Source organism: Antechinus flavipes, chromosome 3, assembly GCF_016432865.1.
Source record: "Antechinus flavipes isolate AdamAnt ecotype Samford, QLD, Australia chromosome 3, AdamAnt_v2, whole genome shotgun sequence".
Taxonomy (NCBI): domain Eukaryota; kingdom Metazoa; phylum Chordata; class Mammalia; order Dasyuromorphia; family Dasyuridae; genus Antechinus; species Antechinus flavipes.
In genome coordinates, this window is record NC_067400.1 from 584902239 (window position 1) to 584927616 (window position 25378).

Here is a 25378-nt window from a genome sequence, read left to right on the forward strand (position 1 = left end):
AAAAGAGGGGCATTTGCTGTTATAGGAAACATGGAGTCTATAAATAACTCTGCATATTCCTAAAATCAATTTATAGCACTTTCCTTCTCAACTCTAGGTCCAGTTCATTATTTTACCATCTGTCCCTGATACACCCACTATGGGACAAATTCTAGAGGGTATTTGTGCAGACACATGTTGCAGGCTGGGCAATAAAATTAGGCATCCACTTGATGTTTCCTGTGGGTATGGATAGGCTAAACTTCTCTGAGTGATTACAGATCTCTTCAGGAGGGGTTCTGTAGTCTCCCGGGCTCTTGGGGTGCCCAATATAATGTCATCCACCAACAGGTGCATCTGGGTGACCTCATCTACAAGATTCTGTCCTTGACCTAGGATCTCTCTCATTACAACATCAAATAAATATAGTTTTCTATCTGGGTGACCTCTCCATCTACAAGATTCTGTCCTTGACCTAGGATCTCTCCAATTACAGCATTAAATAAATGTATTTTTCTATTTTATGTCTTGCCTGATATGTTTACCATCAGATGGTTATTACAACAGGGTTATTTTTGTTGTTAGATCTTCCAAGGAATCCTGGAATAGAGCTTGTTATATGGATGAGACATAGCTTGTTGGGAAAGAGCCTGGCTTTTTTGTTCTGCTAAGAGTTCCAATGATTTTTTTTGGTAACAACAACAATAAGTAATAGGTAGGCTTCATAGAGCTCTTTAAGGTTTGCAAAACGATTTATATATTACCTTTTATGATTAATGCAAAATCATGTAACCAACAAATGAAAAACACAATGGGATCTGATATTCTCTGCTTCTGAGAGGGCAAAGATGTGGTCCATTGTGGAGTCCTTCTTTCAAAAGCCTGCTTGCTCTGCACTAGCATCATCATGGAGAGACAGCCCCAATATGCTCTTTGTAAAGCTTTTGCACATATAGGAAAACTGGCATGTCGGTCAGACATTATTGGTATTTTCTCGGTCACTTTTTTGAGTATTAACAGGGTTTGAGATTTTTTTCTTTTGCATTTAATAGGTTCCCCTCTGTCAGATATCTTCATTGTACAGTATACCTTCCACATTGTGGGGATTAGGGACACGATGCCCCTGTGATCTTGAAAATCCATGTAAAATTTTTTGGCTCTTCCTTCATACCAGAGAAGTTTGGATTATTAAAAAATAAAATGTGTTGCTATTGCACAATACTCTACATATATTTTATGCATTTTGGAGTTTCTAAACTTTTTCGGTGTCATCTGTAGCTTCTGTAAAACTCCTGAAAAATTCTCATTTAACTTGTGTTGACTACATAACTCATTAGAACTATGATAGGCAAAGGCAAGATGTGGAAAGGATTTACAAATAATAAAACTGAGCTTTAGGGAAGATAATTGCCATGTTTAGAGTTAGATGTGGTGGCCTTTGATCCTAGAACTTGTCTTACTCTCAGAACAATGGGAGTAAAATGTGTAATTTACTATAGCTGTGTTCAACACCTATTTCTATTGTTTATTAGTTTTTGTTTTTCATCTGTAAAACAACAAGGTTAGACTAGATTCCAGGGCTAAATTTTAGGATACTGTCTGCTGTAGTGGCTCTCAGACATTTTGGTCTCAGGACCCTTTTACACTCTTAAGAACTGTTGAAGATGTCTAAGAACGTTTGTTGATGGCAAATGACCAACTCCCCCAAAACACATGATATATTTTAAGTTTAATTTGCATTGACATTTTTTTCTATCACTTTTTTAAGTTTAAAAAACCAACAAAATAAAAAGTCAAGCCTGATTTGTACCAGTTGTTGATTTCCAAAGTGCAAATGTTCACTAAAAATTTAACTATGGTTCTCACAAACTGGGATGTTTTCAGCATATGCTTCTTTACTGTATTTGAAATGAAAACATTTTAGTATTTTTATAGAAATAATTTTGACCTCATAGGCCCCCTGAAAGCATCCTGAGCCCTGTCAGGGATTCAGGCTCACACTTTGAGAACTGATAGTGAAACCACCAACATGGTTAACTTGTCCTGGTTCACTGGCCCTAAAATAAGTTTTAATTCAATTCAATTAAACAAGCATTCATTAAGCATCTATTATGTATATGAAAACTTTTAGCCACTGGAGATACAGAAGCAGAAATGATAAACAATCCCTATCTTAAGAGTTTTTATGTTCTATTGGGGGGGGGTTGGTGGAATTACAACATGTAAACAGATAATTAAGAACAAGATAATCTAAGGAGGGGAGAAGGGCCCAACCGTAAGTTCTTGGGTAGAAGATGATAGCTGAAGGGAGGAGGGAATACATTCCAAGCCATGGGAGGGGAAGGGAGCCTGTTTAGAAGCACGAAAATGGTAGACAGATTATTAAGTTTAAGGGGGGCTGGAATGTAACTTCAACATGTCTTGGAGCCAGATTTTGAAGAAGGGTAAAAGCTAAACCAGGAAAACTGAATTTTTGGCTTTGAGATAAGGAGTGATGTAGCTGGACCTGTGCCTTAGAAAGATCATTTTTGGCAACTCTCAGTTGGGAGATAGATCAAATTGGGGAAAGGGTAGAAGCAGGGAGACCAGTGAGGAAGTCACTGTCATAGTTGATAAAAGTTTGAACTAAACTAGCAGCAAGATTAGGAGAGATAGGGCGATGGGTGGGAGAGATGTTGTAGTAAGACTGACAAAACTTGGCAGTGAATTAGATATCGATTAGAAATTTGACAGGGCAGGGGTAGGCAAAGGGGTGACTCTAAGGAGGCCAGTGTGGACATCTGAAAGGATGGAAAATTCAATCAAAACCAGATTATTAGGTGCTGAGGTGTCTAGTTTTTTCAAGGTTTATAAATTTAAATTTAACTTTGAGAGCAGAGGTATATGTAGGATGACAGTTTTTATTGAAGGTGTTTTTTTAAGGTTGGGGGAGAGCTGGACATGTTTATAGGAAGCAGGGAGGGAACCAATAAGTAAAAAAGACTGAAGAATAAAGAAAGAAGGTGGCTAATGTAGGAAGCAGGGAGGGAACCAATAAGCAAAGAGATTGAGAATAAAGAGAGAAGGTGGGTAATATTAGGAGGAAACACTGGGAGGAAAGAGAAGAGATGGGGACCATCTTTATTACAGACTAGAACAAATGGGAAGAGAATAGAAAATGATGCAGAAGAATTTTGAGGTATAGAAGAGGGGAAATGAGGGATTCAAGATGGTGGGACTCTATCATTAAGTAGGAGGCAAGATTCTTTGCTGAGAGGGAAGAAGGTATAGAAAGCTTGACCAAAGAAAAGCAAGGTTAGAACCACCCTTTTGGGGAGAATAATGGAGAATCAATCAGGGAAGAGAGGGCAGGCTGATATTTGATAGTATCTATTCTCCCTGATCCCAGTCAGTCGGATTATGTGACTTCCTCCAGTGATACTTAGCAGCTCTCGAATGGAAGTGGAGAAAACAGATGGTGGAGGCACCTGGGGCTGGGGTTTGATAAGGTGTGAGGGATGACAGGACAAGGGAACAAGGGATTCTGTTTGTAGAGGATGAGATTTAATTATATTGGTTAACCACAGCATCAAAATTTTCTTTCATCTAAGCTTTCACTTGATGGAGACTGGGTCCAGGAAATGGGAGCCCAGGGAAAGAAAAGGAGGAGGATGGGCTCTGCTGAGATCAAACCTGGATACACTAGATCCCTTTCTCTTCAGCCCAGATTTTTTTTACATTACAATAAATTCACCCATGAAATCATTGTTCCAATCCTTGTCCCTAATGATTGAACATTCTTATAACACAATAAGAAATACAAAGAACCCAGAGATAGATAAGGATTATGATTCCTATTTTACAGATGAGGATCCAATGAAAGCAAACTGTCTATTGACACACAGCTAGTGATGACAGGTAGCAGGATTCAAACCAAATCTCAGGTCTCCAAGTTTCTGTGTTATGGATTCTCTATTTTTGAAAAGGAGGCTCCTCTTTTGCTGCTGGAGAAGGCCCCCTATGTAGGCTGACTCTCAGGTTAAAACTCAGAACATAAAAGGAAGGGGAATCCCTGCCCCCCACCCAGGGGCTCACCCACCCACCTTTCCCGGATGAGCCACAGGGCTCAGAGCCCTCCTGGGCAACCTGCTCAGGAAACCAGGAGGAGACAAGGCGAAGGGCTTACTTAGGTTGTAGAGTCCACCGTCCACCACTACGTCTTGCCTGAAGATGAGCTGGGCTTGCTTGAGATTCATGGCTAACCCCTTCTGTTTCTGGATCCCCATGACTATGCTCTTCGAGCTGCTTGATTTGGATAAACTGGATAAACTGCCTTAACAAGATCAATGGAGATGATTGGTATCCAGTATTTCCAGAGTGGGAAGAGAAGTCATCAAATAAGAGAGAGGCACAAAGACACCCACTGACCACCCCATCTTCTTATTTCAAAGAATCATAGACTTCTAGATTCATAGATTCTATTTCAAAGAATCATATGAGTTGGGAGAAGCAAAATAATAAAACAGAATGTTAGTGTCTAGAATGTTGGAGCTAAAGGGGACTTTAGAACATAAAAAGTCAGAGTTGGGAGGGACCTTAGAACGTAGAATGTTGGAAGTGGGAGAGTCCTTAGAACACAGAGCTAAAAGGGACATTAGAACATGAATGTCAGTGTTTGGAGGGAATCTTAAAACAGAATATCAGAATTGGAGCCTTAGAACATAAAATGTTAGAGCTAAAAAAGGACCTTAGAACATAAAATGTTAGAACTAAAAAAAGAACCTTAGAACATAAAATGTTAGAACTAAAAAAGGACCTTAGAACATAAAATGTTAGAGCTAAAAAAGGACCTTAGAACAAAGAATATCAGAGCTGGCAGAAACTTTGAAAATCAGAAATGGAAGAAACTGAGAAAAGAACATGTCAAAGATAGAAGAAGCTTTAGAACATAGAATGTCAGAGTTAGAAGGGCAAATGTCAGAGATGGAAAGGATGTTAGAACAGGGAATATCAGTTTAAAGTGATTTTAAAAGGGAGCATGATAAAGTTTGAGAATATAGAAAGTCAGAGGTGGGAAGGAAGAACCATTAAAAGATAAAATACCAGATGTGAAACTGACCATAGAACAGTAATTGTTAAAACATAGAAAATCATAAGTGAAAGGAACTTTAGAACAGAAAATATTAGAACATAGCAAATGTTAGTGTTAAGAGTTAGAAGACTTAGAACAGGGAATATTAGTGTTAGAGTTAAAAGGTTTAGAACATAGAATGTTAGTGCTAATGTTAGAAGACTTAGAACATAGAACATTTATTCTAGTGTTAGAACACTTAAAATAGAGAACATTTGTACTGACTGGAATCTTTAGAAATCACTAGTCCAGCTCCTTCGTTTTACATCAGAGGAAGAGGAAAGTCAGAGAGGAAAGGGGTTTGGCCAGTCACACAGCTATGTGGCCGATCCTATCACATTTAGAGTGTTTTGTAGTTTATAGAGCACTTTCTTTATACTGCAACAACCTTGCTTGGTAGGTAGTGCAAATGTTTATTTTTATTATTCACATTTTGTTATTTTCAAAGCTATTCCTCCCAAAAGTTTTAGGGATGGAGATGTGGAGTTTCAAAAAAGCTGAATGAGTTGCCTAGGGCCATAGAATTAAAAAGTGGGATTTAGAGAGTGCCCTTTGCATGATACCATGGGCTGGATTTGGGCTGGGCCCAAAGTCTCCAGGACGCTCCTCTGCATTGTAATCCTTCTCTTGGCCCTCTGCACTATCCCTGTGGCCCAGCCCTAGGTGCAGGCAGCCCCTGCCAGTCTCCTTACCTGTGTTGGTGTATTCCACCAGGGTGGGCAGATAGATTCGGCTCCTGAGGTCCATGGGCACAAAGGCCGTGTACTTGCTGATGATGTTGCAGGCCCTGCTGGTGTGCACAGCATTCGCTTGGAATCGATGGGCAGAGCCTGGCAAAGAGTAGGGGTGGGGGGGTTGAGGAAAGAGAAACTCTGGTTACATTTTCCACTACTGGAAGGGAAGGGATCATAGGATTTTGGACTCAGAGCTGTAAACTATCTAAGAAGTCATCCACTCCAACCCCCTTATTTGACAGATGAGGAAACTCATCCTAGATCCTTTCTGGCTTTTGCAGCTAAACTCTGTGAGAAGGTCATCTATAATAGTCGCTCCCACCTTCTCTGCTCTTAACCCCTTACAATCCAGCTTCTGACCCTATCATTCCACCCACACTGCTTTCTCCAAAGTTCCTAATGACCTCCTAGTTTTCAGACCCCAAGGCCTTTTCTCACTCCTCATCTTCCTTGACCTCTCTGAAGCCTTCAAACCCTGCTGATCACTCTCCTCTTCTTGATACTCTCAATGAAATTTGGCTTCCCCATAATGATACAGCTTCCCAAGATACACTATCAGGACTGGTTTCATTTCCATTCATTCTCAGCTCACTGGTCGAGGTGGGGAAGTTAGAACAGTCCTTGTTCCCCACGACCACTTCCATGGTTTCCCCCTTTCTCTATCACTCTTCACTTGAAGTTCATGCTATTCATCTATCTTCCTTATAACCAAAATTCTGGTAGCTTTTTTTCTCAACAAACTTGATACTTGGATTATAAATATTTTTCTGCTTTCATATTTGGGGACTTCCACTCTTGCTCTAATATCCTAACCACTTAGTTCCTGCAGCCTACTTACTTCCTAAGAGCAACTCCTCTATCCCCCTCAGCCACACACAAGGATGTCCATCCCTAGATCAAAGAGTGTGGAGGGATATCTGGCTCATGGGCCTTATATGGCTCACAAAACTGCATGTGGCAATGAAAAGTTAGGTGCAACAACTTCCCTCAACTTGAGTTCTATAACTTGATCATTTTGTAGTCCCAAGAACAATGTTATAAATTTCCAAATGTCCTTGGCAGAAAAATAAGGTTTTCTATCTTTTCCCTAGATCTTGTCATCACCCACAAATGCACCACCATCTCCATGTTCAAAAATTCTGAAATCCCTCATCTGATCATAATCTGTTGGCTTTTCATCATTCCCTCTGTCTTCCCTTACAAAACCCTACTCTTCATTTGCTTTCATCCACCTTCAATCTCTTGATCTCCTCAATTCCTTCCCACTCCATCTTCCCTGTACTAGCTATTTTTTCCTCTTCTTCCCCATCTTGGTCCTTGGTCAATCAATTCACCTGGGACACTCTCTCCGTGTCTCTTGAATTCCTAGGCTCTTTATCATGTCACTGATTGTGTCCAGCCAAACTTCAGCCTTGGATCATTCCCATCATTTGTTGCCTACACATGGGCTACTAAATGAAGGTGGAGAAAATGACATGACTGTTCTGATCCACTACAAATTTATATTATACAACCTCAACTGAGCTCTCAGTGATATTAGTCAACCCTACTATATTTCCCTTTTGTTGTTATTGTTGTTGATTAGTCATTTCAATCCTATACAAGTTTGTGACCCTATTTGGGGTTTTCTTGGCAAAGTCAAGAGAGGTTTGCCATTTCCTTCTTTAACTCATTTTATAGATGAGGAAACTGAGGGGTAAAGTGACTTGTTCAGGGTCGCAAAGCTAGTAAGTGTTTGGGGCTGGATTTGAAGTCGGCTCAACTCCAGGCCTGTTGCTTTATCCACTTCACTATCTAGCTGCTTTATATCTCCTTCATCAACTCACTGTCCCAGTCTCCACACCTTCTTCCAAACCTTTTCATCTTTCCTCAAACCTTTGATAGCTCCCCCTCCTCCCACTGTCTTAGCTGAGACCTTGCCTTATATTTATAGAAAGAAATTGAAACCATTCTCCATGCCCTTTTCTCTCCTTTCCCCCATTTCCTATTACTCAGGTCCCTTCTTGCTTTCCCCTTCTGTCTCATGTGATGAAGCGGCCTTCCTCCTTTCCAAGGTTATTTATTCAAGTGATCCTGCTCCATTCCATCTCCTCCAACCCTTGCCCCTCTGTCATCCCCACTCTTCTAATTATTTTTGATCTGTTTATACTGACTCATTTCCTACTGCCCACAAACATGTTCCTGTTTTTCCTATCCTGAGAAAATCCTCACTTGATCCTTCCACCCCCTCTATCTTCCGATAGCTCTTCTCTTTATAGCTAAATTCCGCTCTTTCCTCTTTGATACTCTCATCTCTTGGTTTTCAGGATATCCTCTCTCCTGGTTCTCCTATGTCTTTGACCTCTCCTTCTCTGTCTCCTTTGCTGAGTCCTCATTCGGCTCAAGCTCTCTAACCACAGGTGTCCCTCAGGGCTCTATCCTGGACCATCTTCTCTCTATTTCTCATCAGCTCCCATAGATTTAAAGACCATTTCCTCGCTGATGATTCTCAAAGTTACCTCTCTTGCTCTCCTTTGACCTCCACTTTCACATCTCCAACTACCTTGCAGACATTTGGAACTGGATGTTCAGTAGCTATCTTAAACTTGGTATGTCCTAAACAGAACTCCTTATCTCTCCCTCTAAACTCTCCCCTTCTCCCACCTTCCTTATTAGTCTAGAGGGCAATACCAACCCTCCCCCCCAGGGTCTCCGTCTCATAACCTGAATTCCATCTCTCACTGACCCCTCTCCCCCAGCCCCAAGCTGTTGCCAAGGCCTATTGATGTCATCTTTTCTCCATTTTCCAAATATGTTCCTTCTCTCCGCTGCCACTGCCCCTACTCTAGCGAAGACCCTCATCACTTATACCTGGGTTATTCCACTTCCATTCAGCCACTAAAGTGATTTTCCTAAAATGAAGGTCTCATCATTCACTCCCCCATTCAATAACCTCTACTGGCTCTCCTATTACCTCCAGGATCAACTACAAATACTGTTTGGCATTCAAAGCCCTTCCTAACTCAGTCCCCTCCTACCTCTCCACTCTTCTTATATCTTACTTCCTTATTTCCTCTTCAAACTAGGGACATTTGCCTCCTGGCTATTCCAAGACCAAGGCATTCTTATCTCTCTGCTCTGGGCATTTCTCTGGCTGTCCCCCTGCCTAGGATACTCCATTTTGACTATTTTCTACAGGAAGCCTCCCCCAGCACTTCTTAATTCCAGCCCCTTCCCTCTATTAATTATATCCAATTTGTACTTCATGTAGTTTGCTTTGTACAAATTTGTTTGCATGTTCTCTCCCCTGTTAGATTATAAACTCCTTGAGAGCAGCTTCTTTATGTAACTTCTGGTACAGTTCCTGATACATAGTAGGCACTTAAATGTATATTGATTGATTAGTCAATTGATTAAAATTGTGTCTCAGGGAAGTCAAATGAATGAATGTCATTAAATAAGTGCCAAAGTTGAGATTTGAACTCAGATCCTTTAATGCTTCTTTCCATTTTACCAGCACCATAGGGGGAAAATGATCAGAAGGAGGGAAGGGAAAATGACATAGGAGGGAGTATGACTAGGGAGGGGTATGGAATGAGGGACAAAAAGAGGAGCTCTTTCTTATTGCTTGGTTCCATCTGCTCTCCCTGGTTGGTGTTCCTTGACTGATACACCCATTATAATGAAGGATGGTAGAGGATGAGGAGTTGTGGGAAGAAGGGATGTGTTTGGGGAAGAAGGATGGGTGAGGGAAGTTGGAGATGGTGCTTTGAGGCACCTGGACTTCCTGGAGGAAGGCAGGGGAGTAAAAGGCAATTTAGGTAAGGAAGGGAGACAATGGGCAGGGTGGCCATGCTCACCTGGTTCAATATCATTCTCTATCTCAGCCAACTGCTCGAAGTCTCTGATGATGGACCTGGCTGCCAAATGGTGGAAGGTCCTTTTCCAAAGGTCAGTGTCAGGTTCGCTGTTGGGGTTATCATGATTCCGCAGGTCATGCTCCAGGTCTCTCAGGTCGAAGGCTACCTCCCACTGCACTGGCTTGCTATTCTTTATGCCTCTGACCACAGCCTTGCAGAGAAGTCGGGGCATCGGGAAGCAGCTGTGACGCATCTTCTGTATGACCTGAGACGATGCATCCTCCTTGGAGGGGGATTCTTGCTCTGGCTCCATTTCAGACTCAAAGAGAGCTGCTGTGGATGGGGAATAGATAGAATCCAGAAGAAAGGGGTTACTAGCCAGGGCTTTCCTGGGATGGGACCTAAACATATTCACAGAGGAGTTTGAATTTTTGGTTTTGCTTTGTTTTTTTGTCATGTCTGACTCTTGTGATCCTATTTGGGTTTTCTTGGCAGATATACTGGAGTGGTTTGCCAATTCCTTCTCCAGTTCATTTTACAGATGAGGAAACCGAGGCAAAAGAGTAGTGACTTGTCCAGGATTCAAAGAGAAAGGTTCAATTTTTTGTTTTGCTTTTTTTTTTTTTAATCATATCTGACTCTTTGTGACCCCGTTTGGGTTTTCTGGGCAGATATACTGGAATGGTTTGCCAATTCCTTCTCCAGCTCATTTTACAAATGAGGAAACTGAGGCAAAAGGATGAAATGACTTGTCCAGGGTCACACAGCTAGTGTGATGGATTTTCCTGACATTCTTTCCACTGTGCCACCTAATCATCCATGGGATGTCTGAAACCATTGTGCAGTAAGGAAAGGGTGAGTTTGTGTTTGGTTCCATCTGCCATGATGTCACTGGTCACACTCATTGGCCCATGGCCTTGCCCACTCTTCCTGACTGGGACTCACCCAGTTCTGGATAGCCCCTTCCCCAAGTCAGTGGCTTCCCTGTTTACCCCTCATGTTTCTTAAGCCCGTTCAACACCTTCCCCTACATCAGCCTCTTCCCCACCCCCTTGCCTCTCTCACCCTGATCCCCAAGGCTGAAGCTGTGGCTGTCAGAAGAGGAGGATCTCAAGGAGACGGCTGAGTCCCATTGGTCCTGGTCTTTCACTGGTCCCCGGGACTGGCCCTCAGACCAGCGGGACAAGTTCGAGCAGCCCGATCGTGGCAAGGACTTCCGAGCACTCCCCGTGATCTTCAGTGGCTGGAGTTCTGGGGTGGTACATCTCGAGTGCTGTGATGGAGCAGGAGAGGGAAAATGTGAGACTCCATGGGGGAAAATTGATGCCGAAGGACTCTCTGACACGAATCATCACCTCCTTCCCCAGATCCATTCCCACATTCCTTCTCAACTCTTAGGCACCCCTTGCTTACCCAGGAAGAAACAGCATCGCAGATACCCCCAAACTGGGGAACATCCATAAAGTGATCTACTTGGCTACAGAGCACTTCACTGTGCTGAGACTAACATTAAAGTGAATAGGCAGATGATCTCTGAATAATCACGGATTATTGACTCGACTTCACATACGTTGGGGTAGGTAATAGACCTGAATACTGAAAGCCAGGGAAGTCCAGAATCTAAAGGCTGACGGAGATCTCAGCAGTCATTTAGTCCAGCTCCTGCCAGAAAGGAGCCCCAATCCTCACTCTTGACATCCCTGACAAAGGGTCTCTCAGCCCCAACTTGAAGACCTCCAAGGAGGGGAAATCCCACTGCCTCTCAAGGTAGCCCATATCACTTTCTAATAATCCTAATTGTTAAGAAATTCTTACAGATGTCCAGCAGAAATTCCCACTTCACGACTCCTACCCATTGTGCCAAGTTCTGCCTTTTGGGGTTTTATCCGTTCCCCCAGGTTTTAACCTTTCAAATTCTTGCAAATACCTGAACAGTCTCACCAGCACCAACTCTCATCTCTCATTCCTAGGAACTCTGGCTCTTTTTATGTATTCCAAGATCATATTAGCTTTGGGGACAACCATAATCACACTGTTGAATTGTATTCTGGTCCACTAAAAACTTCCAGATCTTTTAAAAGAAGAATTGACTACAATATTTCCTCTATCTTTTATTTGGAAAGTTAAATTTTTTCCATCTAAAGAGTAAGATTATATACATTTAATTCCTCTGAAATGTCAAGTTATTCAATTTGGCCCAGTGTCCTAGCCTGTCAATATACAATTTTGTGTCGGACTTGATACAAAAACTACCAAATATGCTTTCATGCTGAAGTTGGCCATAGAGACGCCATCCCAGATTTAGTCAGTACTCTGATTTTGAGGGATGGAGAGGGAGTTTGGGGAGGGGGAGTAAAAAGGGGGGGTAGGGAGAGGAGGAAATATGAAGGATAGGGAAGGGAGAGCTCAAGAGTACCTGAGACACACAGAGAGTTTCTCCCCGGGATGTCCTCGGTGCTTGTTGTCTTTAATAGCTCTGTACTCAGGTCTGGGAGGTGACATGAAACCTCTTGGACTTATCTCCCACACTGCTCTCCTCTCATATGCTTTTTGTTTCAGTCGGATTGGGATGCTGCCTTTAGCTGACGGCCAGCTGTTTCTGCCCTCTGGATCTTTGCTAATCATATCCTCAGAAATGGATTCCCCACTGGCCCTTTCTATCTCTCTCCCTTTCTTTCTCTAAGTCCCAGCTCAGGAACCACTTCCTGCATAAAGCCTTCCTGGATTCCCTGCCTCCCTCTTCCCTGGAAGTCATCTTTCTCTATCACTGCTTATGGTACTTTGGCCCTCTTACAAAATCCCAAAGACGTATGAATTTCAGAGGTGGGAGGCACCTTTCTGATTATAGGACCATCATAGATGATCAATTTAGAGCAGGAAGGGACCTTGGAAGTCATCTTGGTCAATCCCCCCATTTTACAGACGAGGACATTGAGGACAAAGGTTGAGTGACTTGTCTGTTGGAAATCCTCTTGGTCAATCCCCCCATTTTACAGATGAGGATATTGAGAACCAAGGTTAAGTGACTTGTCTGTTCATAATCACAGAACAGTGATTGCAAGATATGGGATTTGAATTTGGGCTCGCTGCTTCTAATCTCAGGGTCATGCTGTCTTCTCAATGAGTAATGCTTTTTGGAAGTTGTTTCCCCAATACCTGGGACTCAGCCTGCCACAGGCAGGGTTCTGTGACGAAGTAGTCCATCACGTCCTGCCCTTGGGTTTTCCGCAGTAGGTGTTTTCCTGATATGATGGCGGAGTCACTGGTGTTGGGCATCCTGAGGCACGATTTGAGTTCTGGAATCTGACTGGTGCTGTACGCCCGGTGTTGCATTGAGTGATCTAGTCCTGGAGAGGAAGTGGGATAGCATTAGAGACCCAGGTGATGGGGAAGGTGACACTGAAGTCTGTTCTGAAGTCAAGCTATAAGGAGGTTTTAATGTCCCTCCCTTCTATCCCACCTCCTCATTTTATACATGAGAAATGGAGCCTCAGAGAAACTCGTGGTGCAGTAGTAGCAAGAATATTGGTTATGAAGTCAGGAGACCTGGATTCAAATCCTGACTCAGAGACTTTCTGCTGGTTTTATCCTAGGCAAGTCCAAACTTCAGTCCCCCCCCCCCCAATTTGTAAAATATTGCCTACATATATTTCATGGTACAATGAAGAAAATTCTTTTTTAAATCTCAAAGCGCTGTAGAAATATGGATCATGAAAGATATTAGATCTTGAGGTTCACTGACTTTCATTTCTCATCACACAGAGCTGCTTCCCTGGGTGATTCTGCTGACAAGAAATCAAGAGGTGTCATATTAGGACTACTGAGGGAATTTGGTGACTCCCAAGAATAGGGTTTTAGTCATAAACTACAGACTAAGTTGCTGAGTGATCTTGGGCAAACCATTTCACTAATTCGCTGAGCCCTCAGTTTACTCATCTGTCATGTAGAAATAATAACCCTAGCCCTAACCTCATGTAGTTGTGAGAACTCAAAAGGATAATGGCTGTAAAAAACCTTCAACTAAGTTGAATGTGCCAATGTGATAAAAGGCAATAAATTATAATGACATCCTAAAGTTATAGCCATCTCTGGTTACAAAATGGGTTCCACTAGTGCTTGAGGTAACCCCGTAGAATAGATCATCCAACAAGATGGTGGTTACCATAGGGATACCCTCCTCAGGTCCGAAATGGGAGTGAGCATGACTTCAGTTAGTAAGCTAACATTTATTAAGGACCTACTATATGCCAGACACTATGCAAGTTGCTGTACTTTAGAACACAGACTATCAGATACAGAAGATCCCTTATAATATATAATACTAGAGCTGGAGGGGACCTTATATCTTAGACTATTAGAGCTGGAAGAGATCTTAGGGCATAGAATGTTATAGATGGAAGGAATCTTAGTCCTTAGAACATTAAACCTAGAAGTGAACCTAGAACATGGAATGTTAATACTGGAAAGAGTCCTTAGAACATAGAATGTTAGAACTGGAAAGTCTTCTAGAGCATAAAATATTAGAAAAATGCTAAAAGATAGAATGTCATATTTGAGCTGAAAGACATAGAATATTAGAGCTCAAAAGCACCTCAGTGATCATCTAGTCCAGACCTGTCAGTGTTTAGATCAGTGGGGTCCCCTGTCAATGTTTAAATCAGTGGGGTCCTCTGTCAATCTTTAGATCAGTGGGGTCCCCTGTCAATGTTTAAATCAGTGGGGCTCTCTGCCAATGTTTAAATCAGTGGGGTCCCCTGTCAATGTTTAGAACAGTGGGGTCCCCTGTCAATCTTTATATCAGTGGGGTCTCCTGTCAATGTTTAAATCAGTGGGGCTCCCTGTCAATGTTTAAATCAGCGGGGTCCCCTGTCAATGTTTAGATCAGTGGGGTCCCCTATCAATGTTTAGAACAGTGGGGTCCCCTGTCAATCTTTAGATCAGTGGGATCCCCTTGTCAATGTTTAGATCAGTGGGGTCTCCTGTCAATGTTTAAATCAGTGGGGTCCCCTGTCAATATTTAGATCAGTGGGGTCCCCTTGTCAATGTTTAGATCAGTGGGGTCTCCTGTCAATGTTTAAATCAGTGGGGTCCCCTGTCAATGCTTAAATCAGTGGGGTCCCCTGTCAATGTTTAGAACAGTGGGATCCCCTATCAATCTTTAGATCAGTGGGGTCCCCTGTCAATGTTTAAATCAATGGGGTCCCCTTGTCAATCTTTAGATCAGTGGGGTCTCCTGTCAATGTTTAGAACAGTGGGGTCCCCTGTCAATGTTTAAATCAGTGGGGTCCTCTGTCAATCTTTAGATCAGTGGGGTCCCCTGTCAATGTTTAAATCAGTGGGGCTCTCTGCCAATGTTTAAATCAGTGGGGTCCCCTGTCAATGTTTAGAACAGTGGGGTCCCCTGTCAATCTTTATATCAGTGGGGTCTCCTGTCAATGTTTAAATCAGTGGGGCTCCCTGTCAATGTTTAAATCAGCGGGGTCCCCTGTCAATGTTTAGATCAGTGGGGTCCCCTATCAATGTTTAGAACAGTGGGGTCCCCTGTCAATCTTTAGATCAGTGGGATCCCCTTGTCAATGTTTAGATCAGTGGGGTCTCCTGTCAATGTTTAAATCAGTGGGGTCCCCTGTCAATATTTAGATCAGTGGGGTCCCCTTGTCAATGTTTAGATCAGTGGGGTCTCCTGTCAATGTTTAAATCAGTGGGGTCCCCTGTCAATGCTTAAATCAGTGGGGTCCCCTGTCAATGTTTAGAACAGTGGGATCCCCTATCAATCTTTAGATCAGTGGGGTCCCCTGTCAATGTTTAAATCAATGGGGTCCCTTGTCAATCTTTAGATCAGTGGGGTCTCCTGTCAATGTTTAGAACAGTGGGGTCCCTGTCAATGTTAGATCAGTGGGGTCCCCTGTCAATGTTTAGATCAGTGGGGTCCCCTGTCAATGTTTAGAACAGTGGGGTCCCCTGTTAATGTTTAGATCAGTGGGGTTCCCTGTCAATGTTTAGAACAGTGGGGCCCCCTGTCAATGTTTAGATCAGTGGGGTCCCCTGTCAATGTTTAGAACAGTGGGGTCCCCTGTCAATGTTTAGATCAGAAGAGTGGGGTCCAGAGAAAGAAAACATTTCACACAAGTTAATAGAACAAGTAGTTGCAGAGCTGAAAAGGATTTTTCTACTGAGTGCTTCCTGGTATATTTCCAAAGGTACTCTCAGTTTTAAGAGCTCTTAATCTCTTCCCCAGATTAATGATGCATTTGGGCCAATCCTGCCCCCCCCAACAGGTTCAAGATAACTAGGGGGAAAATATGTCTGTAGGACTGACCTCGGATCATGTTGGCATCTTTGGTGAATGCTGGTATATCCTGGCCCTTCTCAGAGGCACTGAATTCCAGGGCTTCTTGGGTGCAGTCCCCACTTTCTGGAGCAGATCCCTTGTCCTGGGAATGGTAGAACACAGAACTCTGGGAGCGTGGTGCACCATAATGCTGAATCTAAATATAGGGAAGAACAGGAGACAAAATAAAAGTCCAGGAATTAGGAGAGAATCAAGGAAGAATTGCAAGTGATTGGAGACACTCATCAGACTACAATAGTTTCGCTAAATCCTGCAAGAGATAGGGACTAGATTAGCTCTTTTTGTCCTCCTAGTGGGTCATGTCCTGGGGCTCCAACTCATTCTGGGAGCTTAGATTGCAGAGCAAGTCTAGTACCACTCTTCATTGCCAACTTTGTTCTTGCATCACCAATATGACAGCTAACTCATTCAACACCCCAGTAAAGTTTAAATGAGTCTTTTGAAATTGTTTTTGATCACTGTATTGCTGAGAACGAAGTTAATCACAGTTGATCACCATACGATATTGTTATTACTGTGTACAATGTTTTCCTGGTTCAGCTCACTTCATCCAGCATCAGTTCATGTAAATCTTTCCAAGTTTTTTAAAAAAAATCTGTCTGCTCATATTTCTTATAGTACAATAATATTCCCTTACATTCATATATCACAATTTGTTCAGTCATTCCCCAATTAATGGGCATTCCCTTGATTTCTAATTCTTTGCCACCATAAAAAGAGCTACTATAAATATTTTTGTATATGTAGGTCCTTTCCCCTTTTTTAATGATTTCTTTGGAATACAGATTTAGTAATAATATAGGTGGATTAAAGGGTTATGCAGTTTGGTTGCCCTTTGGACATAGTTCCAAATTACTTTCCAGAATGATTGGAGCAGATCACAACTCCACCAACAATGCACTAGTGTCCCCATTTCCCCACTGTTTATCATTTTCTCTTTCTGTTGTATTAGCCTGTCCAATGGGTGTGAGGGTGTTACCTCAGTATTGTTTTAACTTGCATTTCTCTAAGGAATAGAGATTTAGAGCATTTTTTTCATATGACTATTGACAGCTTTAATTTGTTCATCTAAAAACTACCTGTTCATACATATCCATTGGCCACTTATCAACTGGGTATTGGCAAAAAGATCATTTCATTTATGTGGAATTAGATTTTGCATGAACAAATCAATACATATAAGATAAAGAATGCAGACAAGTATAGGTTGAACTAGATAATCTTTGAAGTTCCTTTCAGCTCCAAGATTCTGAGTCAAGACTAAAGACCTGCCCCAAGGAGACCACTCCATTCCATCTTGTATACATAGTTATATACAATATTTCATTCTTGTCATAGCATTAGGGAACTATAAACACATTTCTGCATGAGGTCTAAAAGGATCATTCATGGTGGAGATGGAATTTCAGTTGGGTTTTAAAGGATGTATTCAATAAGAGAGAGAAAAAGAAAGGCAGAAAAAATGGCAGAAGCAAAGGCATGATGAAGAGAGTACAAGGTATATCTGGGAAGGCAGCCACATTGTTGCCCATTTAAAATAACTGTAAACAATATAATAATAATGTCAGATTTATGGGGAAGGGAAAAGTTCATGACCAAACAAAAGGTAGAGACCATTACATGGTGCAATTTGATTACACTAAAATAAAAATTTTTTATATATACAAACATGCAAACAATGCAACCAAGATTAGGAAGAAAGCAGAAAGCTAGGAAACAATCTTTATAGCAAGTTTCTCTGGTTAAATGCCTCATTTCTCAAATATATAGAGAATTAGGTCAAATTTATAAGAATACAAGTCATTCTCCAATTGATAAATGGTCAAACGATACCAACAGGTCCAGTTTTCAGATAAAGAAATCAAAGCTATCTGTAAGAAGAAGTACTCTAAATCACTTTTGACTAGAGAGATACAATTTAAAACAACTCTGAGGTACCACCCTCCTACCCATCAGATTGGCTAATATGACCAAAAAGGAGAATGATGAATGTTGGAAAGGATGTCAGACATTTGGGACACTAAAGCACTGTTACTGGAGTTGTGAACTGATCCAACCATTTTGGAGAGTAATTTGGAAGTATGCTCAATGACAATCAAATTTGCATATATCCTTTGATCTTCAAGGAAGATATTTTACTCTGATATTTGTGTTTTAAAAGTTATAATAGGGTCTATTGAACTAATATTGTACGTATTTTTATATTTTATATTTTCTTGTTCAAGACTGGGTTTTACTCAAGGGCTTCTGAGGTCCTAACTCTAAAATTCTGTGATTAAATATTTGAAGACAAAATGTTGATTTGGAAAAACGCAGGGAGGCAACAATGATAGGAGGGTTTCCAATCTTAGAATCAAAACTGGCAGGGCTAGAAGAATCTTAGTGATCTTTTAAAAGATCAAGAAATTCAGAGAAAATAAATGAATTATCCGAGATTGCAGCATAGAGCAAAGATTCCCAGGTACCAGTCCCCGTTTCTCTTTCTGTGGTATCTATAGATCCAAGGATGTGAATTGAGCTGACATCCCCACCCTTAGGCTCTGTGTTGAATGCAAACAGTTGTACTGAGAACTAAGAAAAGTGGTACAGGCAGATCAAAGGGGATTGTCCAGTTCTAACAGTTCCCATCTATACTTCTGGAGACTTACAGATCTGGAGCTGGGCTGGTAAAAAGAGTTACACACGATGCCGTAGCCCATCAACCGATCTCCAGGGAAGAGGGAGCCGGTGCTGACAGGTGATATTAAGACTTCAGTGCTCTCTGGAAAATTCCACTCCACAGTGACATCGCTGACAACAGGGGCCATGGCCTTCTTCAGAGACTTGATCATCTGTAACAGGGAGGGGAGAAAGTCACATTGAAGGGCATAAGTAGGCAAGGGATACCCACAGGAAAAAGGAACACGTTCTTTTGGGAACAGACTACATGAAAATATGGGGATGTGATGATAGAGGCAGCAACAAGGATCTTTATTTGTGCATATACATTTCTCTTTACTTCCTAAGAGTCAGGACAAATCTATTAAAAGTAGAAAGGGACTTTGGAACATTGACTATCAGAGCAGGAATGCTTAAGGCATAGAATACCAGTTCTGGAGGAGACTATAGAATATAGAATGTCAGAAGTGGGAGGAATCTTAGAATATGAGCATCAGAGCAGGAAATGACCTTAGAACATGGGACATACAGACTGGCTAGAATGACAGGGAAAGATAATGGGGAATGTTGGAGGGGATGTGGGAAAACAGGGACATTGATACATTGTTGGTGGAATTGTGAACACATCCAGCCATTCTGGAGAGCAATTTGGAACTATGCTCAAAAAGTTATCAAACTGTGCATACCCTTTGAGCCAACAGTATTTCTACTGGGCTTATATCCCAAGAGATGCTAAAGAAGGAAAAGGGACCTGTATGTGCAAGAATGTTTGTGGCAGGTCTCTTTGTAATGGCCAGAAACTAGAAACTGAGTGGATGCCCATCAGTTGGAGAATGGCTGAGTAAATTGTGGTATATGAATGTTACGGGATATTATTGTTCTGTAAGAAATGACCAGGAGGAGGATTTCAGAGAGGCCTGGAGAGACTTACATGAATGGATGCTGAGGGAAACGAGCAGGGCCAGGAGATCATTATATACTTCAACAACAGTACTATATGATGATCAATTCTGATGGACCTGACCATCCTCAGCAATGAGATGAACCAAATCAGTTCCAATCGAGCAGTAATGAACTGAAACCAGCTATGCCCAGGGAAAGAACTCTGGGAGATGACTAGGAACCATTACATTGAATTCCCAATCCCTGTATTTTTGCCTGCCTGCATTTTGGATTTCCTTCACAGGCTAATTGTACAATATTTCAGAATCCAATTCTTTTTGTACAGCAAAACAACGATTGGTCATGTATACTTATTGTGTATCTAATTTATATTTTAATATATTTAACATCTACTGGTCATCCTGCCATTTGGGGGAGAGGGTGGGGAGAAGGAGGGGAAAAATTGGAACAAGAGGTTTGGCAATTGTCAATGCTATAAAGTTACCCATACATATAACCTGTAAATAAAAAACTATTTAGCTACACCCAAAGAAAGAACACTGGGAGATGAATATAAATTGCTTGCATTTTTGTTTTTCTTCCCGGGTTATTTATACCTTCTGAATTCAATTCTCCCTGTGCAACAAGAAAACTTTTCGGTTCTGCACACATATATTGTATCCAGGATATACTGTAACCTATTCAACATGTGAAGGACTGCTTGCCATTTGGGGGAGGGGGTGGAGGGAGGGAGGGGAAAAATTGGAACAGAAGTGAATGCAAAGGATAATGTTGTAAAAAATTACCTGGCATGAGTTCTATCAATAAAAAGTTATTATAAAGTTGGGAAAAAATAAAAAGCTATTAAAATTAAAAAATTAAAAAAAAAGAACACGGGACATAGAATGTCAGAGGTAAGGGACACACCTTAGAACATTAGAGTTAAGATGGACATTAGAATATAGAATATTAGAATCTGGAGGGATATTTGAGATCATCTAATATAAAGCCCTCTTTTTAATGAGGAAGATACTGAAATCAAGAGAAATGAAATGAATTGTTTAAGATCAATTAGTGACAGTGTTAGGACTAAAACTAAGATACACTATTGCTCTTCAGTCTCTTGGATATCTTTCCATGATATCACACAGACTTTAGCTCTGAGAATATCACCAATTTTTTTAAAGCATTACCTACTTGTCTGTTAACATGGGAATTTATCCAGAATGATTCCTATGCATCAACTAATAGCATATATAATGCTCCCTTTCATCTCCCCACCATCGGGCATGCTCAATTGAAATTTCAGGCAAGTACCTGGAAGTCTGGAGTAGGATTGCCCCAAGCGCAAGTGTTAGAGAGGCTCTACCTTCCACTTCAGACCAGGTATGGATATTCTCTCATTGCTTCCTGTTGGTCAGTTCATTTAGTACCTAGCCTTGATCATTGATTGGTCATTCTCTCAGTCAAACTGAGACCTGTTAAAGACCTTGGCTTAAAAAAATCCAAGGTTTCCCACTGTATCCAGGGCCATCTCCAGTCTTTCTGACCTCTTTCTTTCACCGAACCCAGATGGGTCTGGAGGAGAAAGTGAGGCTGTTGACTTTGCACAGCCTTCCCTCATTTAAATCCAACTCATTTGCATGCTATGGTATCACTCCTTGATGTCCCATTCTTTTTGAGAACAAAAGACCAACAAGGGCAGCATGTTGGCCAAGATGACTCAGAAGTCCCACAACAGAAGTTGTGATGAAGTTTTTTTTTTATGTAATTACTGAGGTAGAGCTACCTGAACATAAGAGGCGTCAATCTCCAGCCCTTCACCCTCTTTTCCTTGGAGGTGGGGGGGCAGTCCATTGGACAGCAATGAGCTAGATTCTCCCACCTGTCTACTACATGCCCATGAAAACATGGTGCCTCTATTCCTTTTGTTTCTCTTGTGTTTATTCTCTCCTTATCTTAAATAAATGAATAAGGAGATAGAATTGACCAGATTTTGATCTGGTATCAAAAAGATTCATCTAGAGTCAGTAGTAGAGACCTTCAGAATTCAGTAGCAGCAGTGTCTGTGTTCTAATACCATTTGCCCAAAGAAGCTACTCATCCACTATGAATCATTGCCTGAGGTGAATGTGGTGGATACTCTTCAATGAGGGAAAAAGACTTTTATGGCTAGATGGTACTAAGTACCCTTCAAACCTCACAAGTGGTCTACATTTGTGCCACATGTTTGAGCTCATTTTCCTCAGGGATTGAGATTGTGCAGAGAAAGAGAACATCCATCCTCAGTTTGGGGGGAATCACTTCATAATGTGTTTCTTTGTCTTATGCATTTTTAGTAAACTGTTTTTTGTAAAGGCTAGTAGATGTCTACTGACTTGACTGATATTAGTTGAGCACACAGAATGGGGGCTTCTATATGTCTGGATGAGGCAGCTCATCCACTTGAGTGTTCATCAAGCAGGATTTTAGCTTCTCTGAGAGGATCAGTGGTGGAGAGACTCTCTACTTAGGACTTTTTGCTCTTGAAAATATAGCCTACTTTCAGGGATCCACTAGAGTAAAATGATAGGGAGGAGTAGTATGACCATCCTCCCTCTTCCTGGGTTTGTTTTATATTCTCTATATAATATTTTATATGTTATAACTATTGTTTTAGCAATACTTTCTCAGTAAATTTCTTATCGTAAAAGCTAATTGATGTCAGCAGGCTGATCAATGTGAAAACACACTAGATGGGAGCATATGAATTGAAGAACTAGAGTTTCCCAGGCTTTTTAGGATTGTCCACTGATGGAATATAGAGGAGGAAAGTAGTCCATTTGATCTGTGATTTGGGAATTAGGAAAGGGGCCTAAAGGAGCTGATATATCCATTAAATCTGACAAAGCTTTTAGAACAGGGGATCAGCAAATAACTGTCTAAAAGGCAAATTTGGTGATGGTAGTATTTGTTTGGGTTTTTTTGCCCCCAAATGGTTGCCAAATACCTTTAAATCTTAGCTCATTGGGTCTTAGTAGATCAGTGATCCCTGCTTTAGAATACAAAATGCTGGAGTAAAATGTCTTCCTTGAGGACAGTGACTATTTTCCATTTAGTGGTTGTGTTTTGGGCACTTGACACTATGCCTTACATTTTAGTAAATACTTAATAAACCATTTGTTGGATCAGAGCTGGAAGTGACCTTAGAACATAGTTCAGGGCTGAGAATGGTATGGAATACAGAAGTTAGAACATTCTCAGCAAATCCATACAAATGGGGGAGGGTGACTTTGGAATGAGGGAGGGGCAGAGAGCTAAGTATTCCATTACTGATGAAAATTGGAGTTTTTATTATTGCTCAGATGACTGAGTCAGCCTCACTTTTATACTGAGGGTACACTTGGTGCCCTCATTTGAAAAATGGGAATGAGAGCCACTTAAGGCTTCCCCAGGGCCTTTTCAGAGAGGAGGGGCACCTGCTCCATCTCCTCTGAAGGAATTGATAACCCCTTCATCCAAGAAGGTGGGCTGCCTGGTGGCAATGGGCACCTGGCCTGACAGAATGGTCTGAGAGGAGGGGAGGAAAGAGTGGAAGGAATGGGGTGGAGAAGCATTAAGGGAGATGAGGGAGGTAAGGGAGGTGGGGGTCATGGTAGCCTTCCAATTTACCTTGGGCTGGAGTCTTTCTCCTTGCATCAGGAACTCTGCACTGCCTTTAGACACAGCTGCCAGTCCCTCAACCAGTCTGGGACAGGCTTTTGGACCAATCCCAAAGCTATAGCACCTGTTGAAGATAGAAAGAGGGGAGAGAGACTATAATTCCCTTCTCCCTACTGCTTAGGGAGAATGAAACAAAAATCTCTCTGGAAAAGAACTTTAAGGGGGCATCTGCATGCAAGAATTTCTACTTCAGCATCATAGCATATGTAAGATTAAAAAATTCTCTATGTATAGAAGAATTGAACATGTGTAAACACATTATTTGCCGTCTAAGGGAGGGATGGGGAAAGGGAGGGAGAAAAATTGAAACACGTGGTTTTACAGGGGTGAATGTTGAAAATTATGCATGTGTTTTGAAAATAAAAAGCTTTATAAAAATTTCTCAGAACCAGAGATGCAGCTCTTGAATTTTCCAAATCCAAACATACCTACCTGCCCATCATTCCCTGATATATTGTCTCTCAGATTAGAATTTAAGCTCCTTAGGAGCAGGGGCTATCTTTAATTTTGTATTTGTATCCCAATTCTTAGTATAGTGCTTGTATATAGGAAGCACTTAGTCAATACTTTTAAATTGAATGTTATTCATTCATTCCTCCATACAAAACAGCTCCTGCTCCCAAGAGCTCACATTCCATAATTTAACATACATTGAATTTACTGAACGAGCAGAATGCCAGGAAAAATCTAGACCTTTTCTGGATATTTTCAGGCCTTCTCTGCTTGGGTTTCCCAGAGTTGTCATCCTAAACAAGCCTGGTTCTCCTTCCTCAAGCCTCTTCCTCCGTACTCACCTGGTGGTGAAAGCATGGCTTCGTACCAACTCCAGCACTTTCCCTGTGTTGCTGACTGAGCCATCAGTGAGAAGGAACAGTAGGCGTGGATGGCCAACATGGGTGGGCTGCCGGGTGATCCACTTGAGTGGGGACAGGATGTTGGTGCCACCCATGTCAGCCCGAATATGCTGGATGTTTTCACATGCGATACTCAAACTCTCCTGAAAATCAGGAATGAGAGAGAAAGGGAGAAAGAGAGAGAGAGAGAGAGAGAGAGAGAGAGAGAGAGAGAGAGAGAGAGAGAGAGAGAGAGAGAGAGAGAGAAGAGAGAGAAAAGACAGAAGGAAAGGCAGAAAGATCTTAGGAATCATCCCAAAGTTGAACATTTCCTAAGACCATTGGCAACTGACATGCTGATTCCCCCTGGGTTCCAAGATTTTTCTGGACTTGGAGACTAAAATCTTCCTTTTCCATAAGCAAATTCATTGACTCTTTGGATCATAGATCCAAAAAGACTTCAGAGATCATCTGGCCTCCCTCACAATTTAAGTGGATGCCATTAGTTTTTCCCTGCTGGGTAGAGACGAAATCAGGACTCAGATCTATTTTCTTCCTTAGAGGGAGTGGTCAGACTTCACCTGGGAGGTAAGGACAGAAACAAAATAGATTCCTGCCAGCAATAGAGCACTTTCATTTGCCAACCAGCTTTTCTCCTAAGAGGAGCTTAGGAAATCCCATCTCCTCCAATCAGGAGCTCCATCTTCATGCTCACAAATTATCATATGCTTCAGTGGCCAGGTTGACAAGTTAACTCAGAAAACTGGGGGGATGCAGAGCAGCCTCTTTTTTTTCCAGGACCTCTTCTTCACCATGATATAGAAGGGTTAGGAGTCAGGAACGGGCCCAGATCAAAGTCTGGAGGACCAAGTTCCTGAGCAGCGTCCAGACTAAGAAGGGGATGGAGAAGATCGTCCCAACAGCTATCAGCATGGGACATAGCTGGAACCTTCAAGCTTCCAGGAGGCATATTTCTGATGTGGAGGCAGCATTCCCTCTACACTCCCAAACTCCCTCCTCATCTGCCTACCTTTCCCCACCATTCTAAGTACTTCTTGTTCTTGCAAGCAGAGTGATGCTGGCCAAGTCACATTAACTCTCTCAGTTGCATTTTCCTCACCTCTAAGATGGAGCAATTGGACCAGGTGATGTCTAGAGTCATGACAGCTCTAAACTTCTACTTCCAGACCCTTTCCAGCTCAAACATTCTGTGTTTCTTCCGGATCAGCACCCATGGTCCTTTGGCCCCATGACCTTTCCAGCTGTGTGCTGCTACACTGATTACCCCT

The 25378-nt window shown here is 41.8% G+C and overlaps 1 protein-coding gene across 4 annotated transcripts in view; it reads right to left on the reverse strand.

Annotated features, from left to right (window-relative positions):
- The window catches only part of VWA5B1 (von Willebrand factor A domain containing 5B1), a 119021-nt gene that overhangs the window by 18247 nt on the left and 75396 nt on the right, over positions 1-25378 (reverse strand). For 3 of the 4 annotated variants that reach the window (XM_051988363.1, XM_051988360.1, XM_051988361.1), the window contains exons 10-18: positions 24051-24253; positions 23206-23320; positions 18663-18845; positions 15982-16150; positions 12819-13009; positions 10728-10935; positions 9663-9995; positions 5782-5919; positions 4145-4291 (exon numbers count right to left, since the gene is read on the reverse strand). In XM_051988363.1, coding sequence (XP_051844323.1) covers positions 4145-4291; positions 5782-5919; positions 9663-9995; positions 10728-10935; positions 12819-13009; positions 15982-16150; positions 18663-18845; positions 23206-23320; positions 24051-24253 — 1687 coding nt within the window. The remainder of the gene's footprint in view (positions 1-4144; positions 4292-5781; positions 5920-9662; positions 9996-10727; positions 10936-12818; positions 13010-15981; positions 16151-18662; positions 18846-23205; positions 23321-24050; positions 24254-25378) is intronic. The other variant, XM_051988362.1, reaches the window with a different exon arrangement.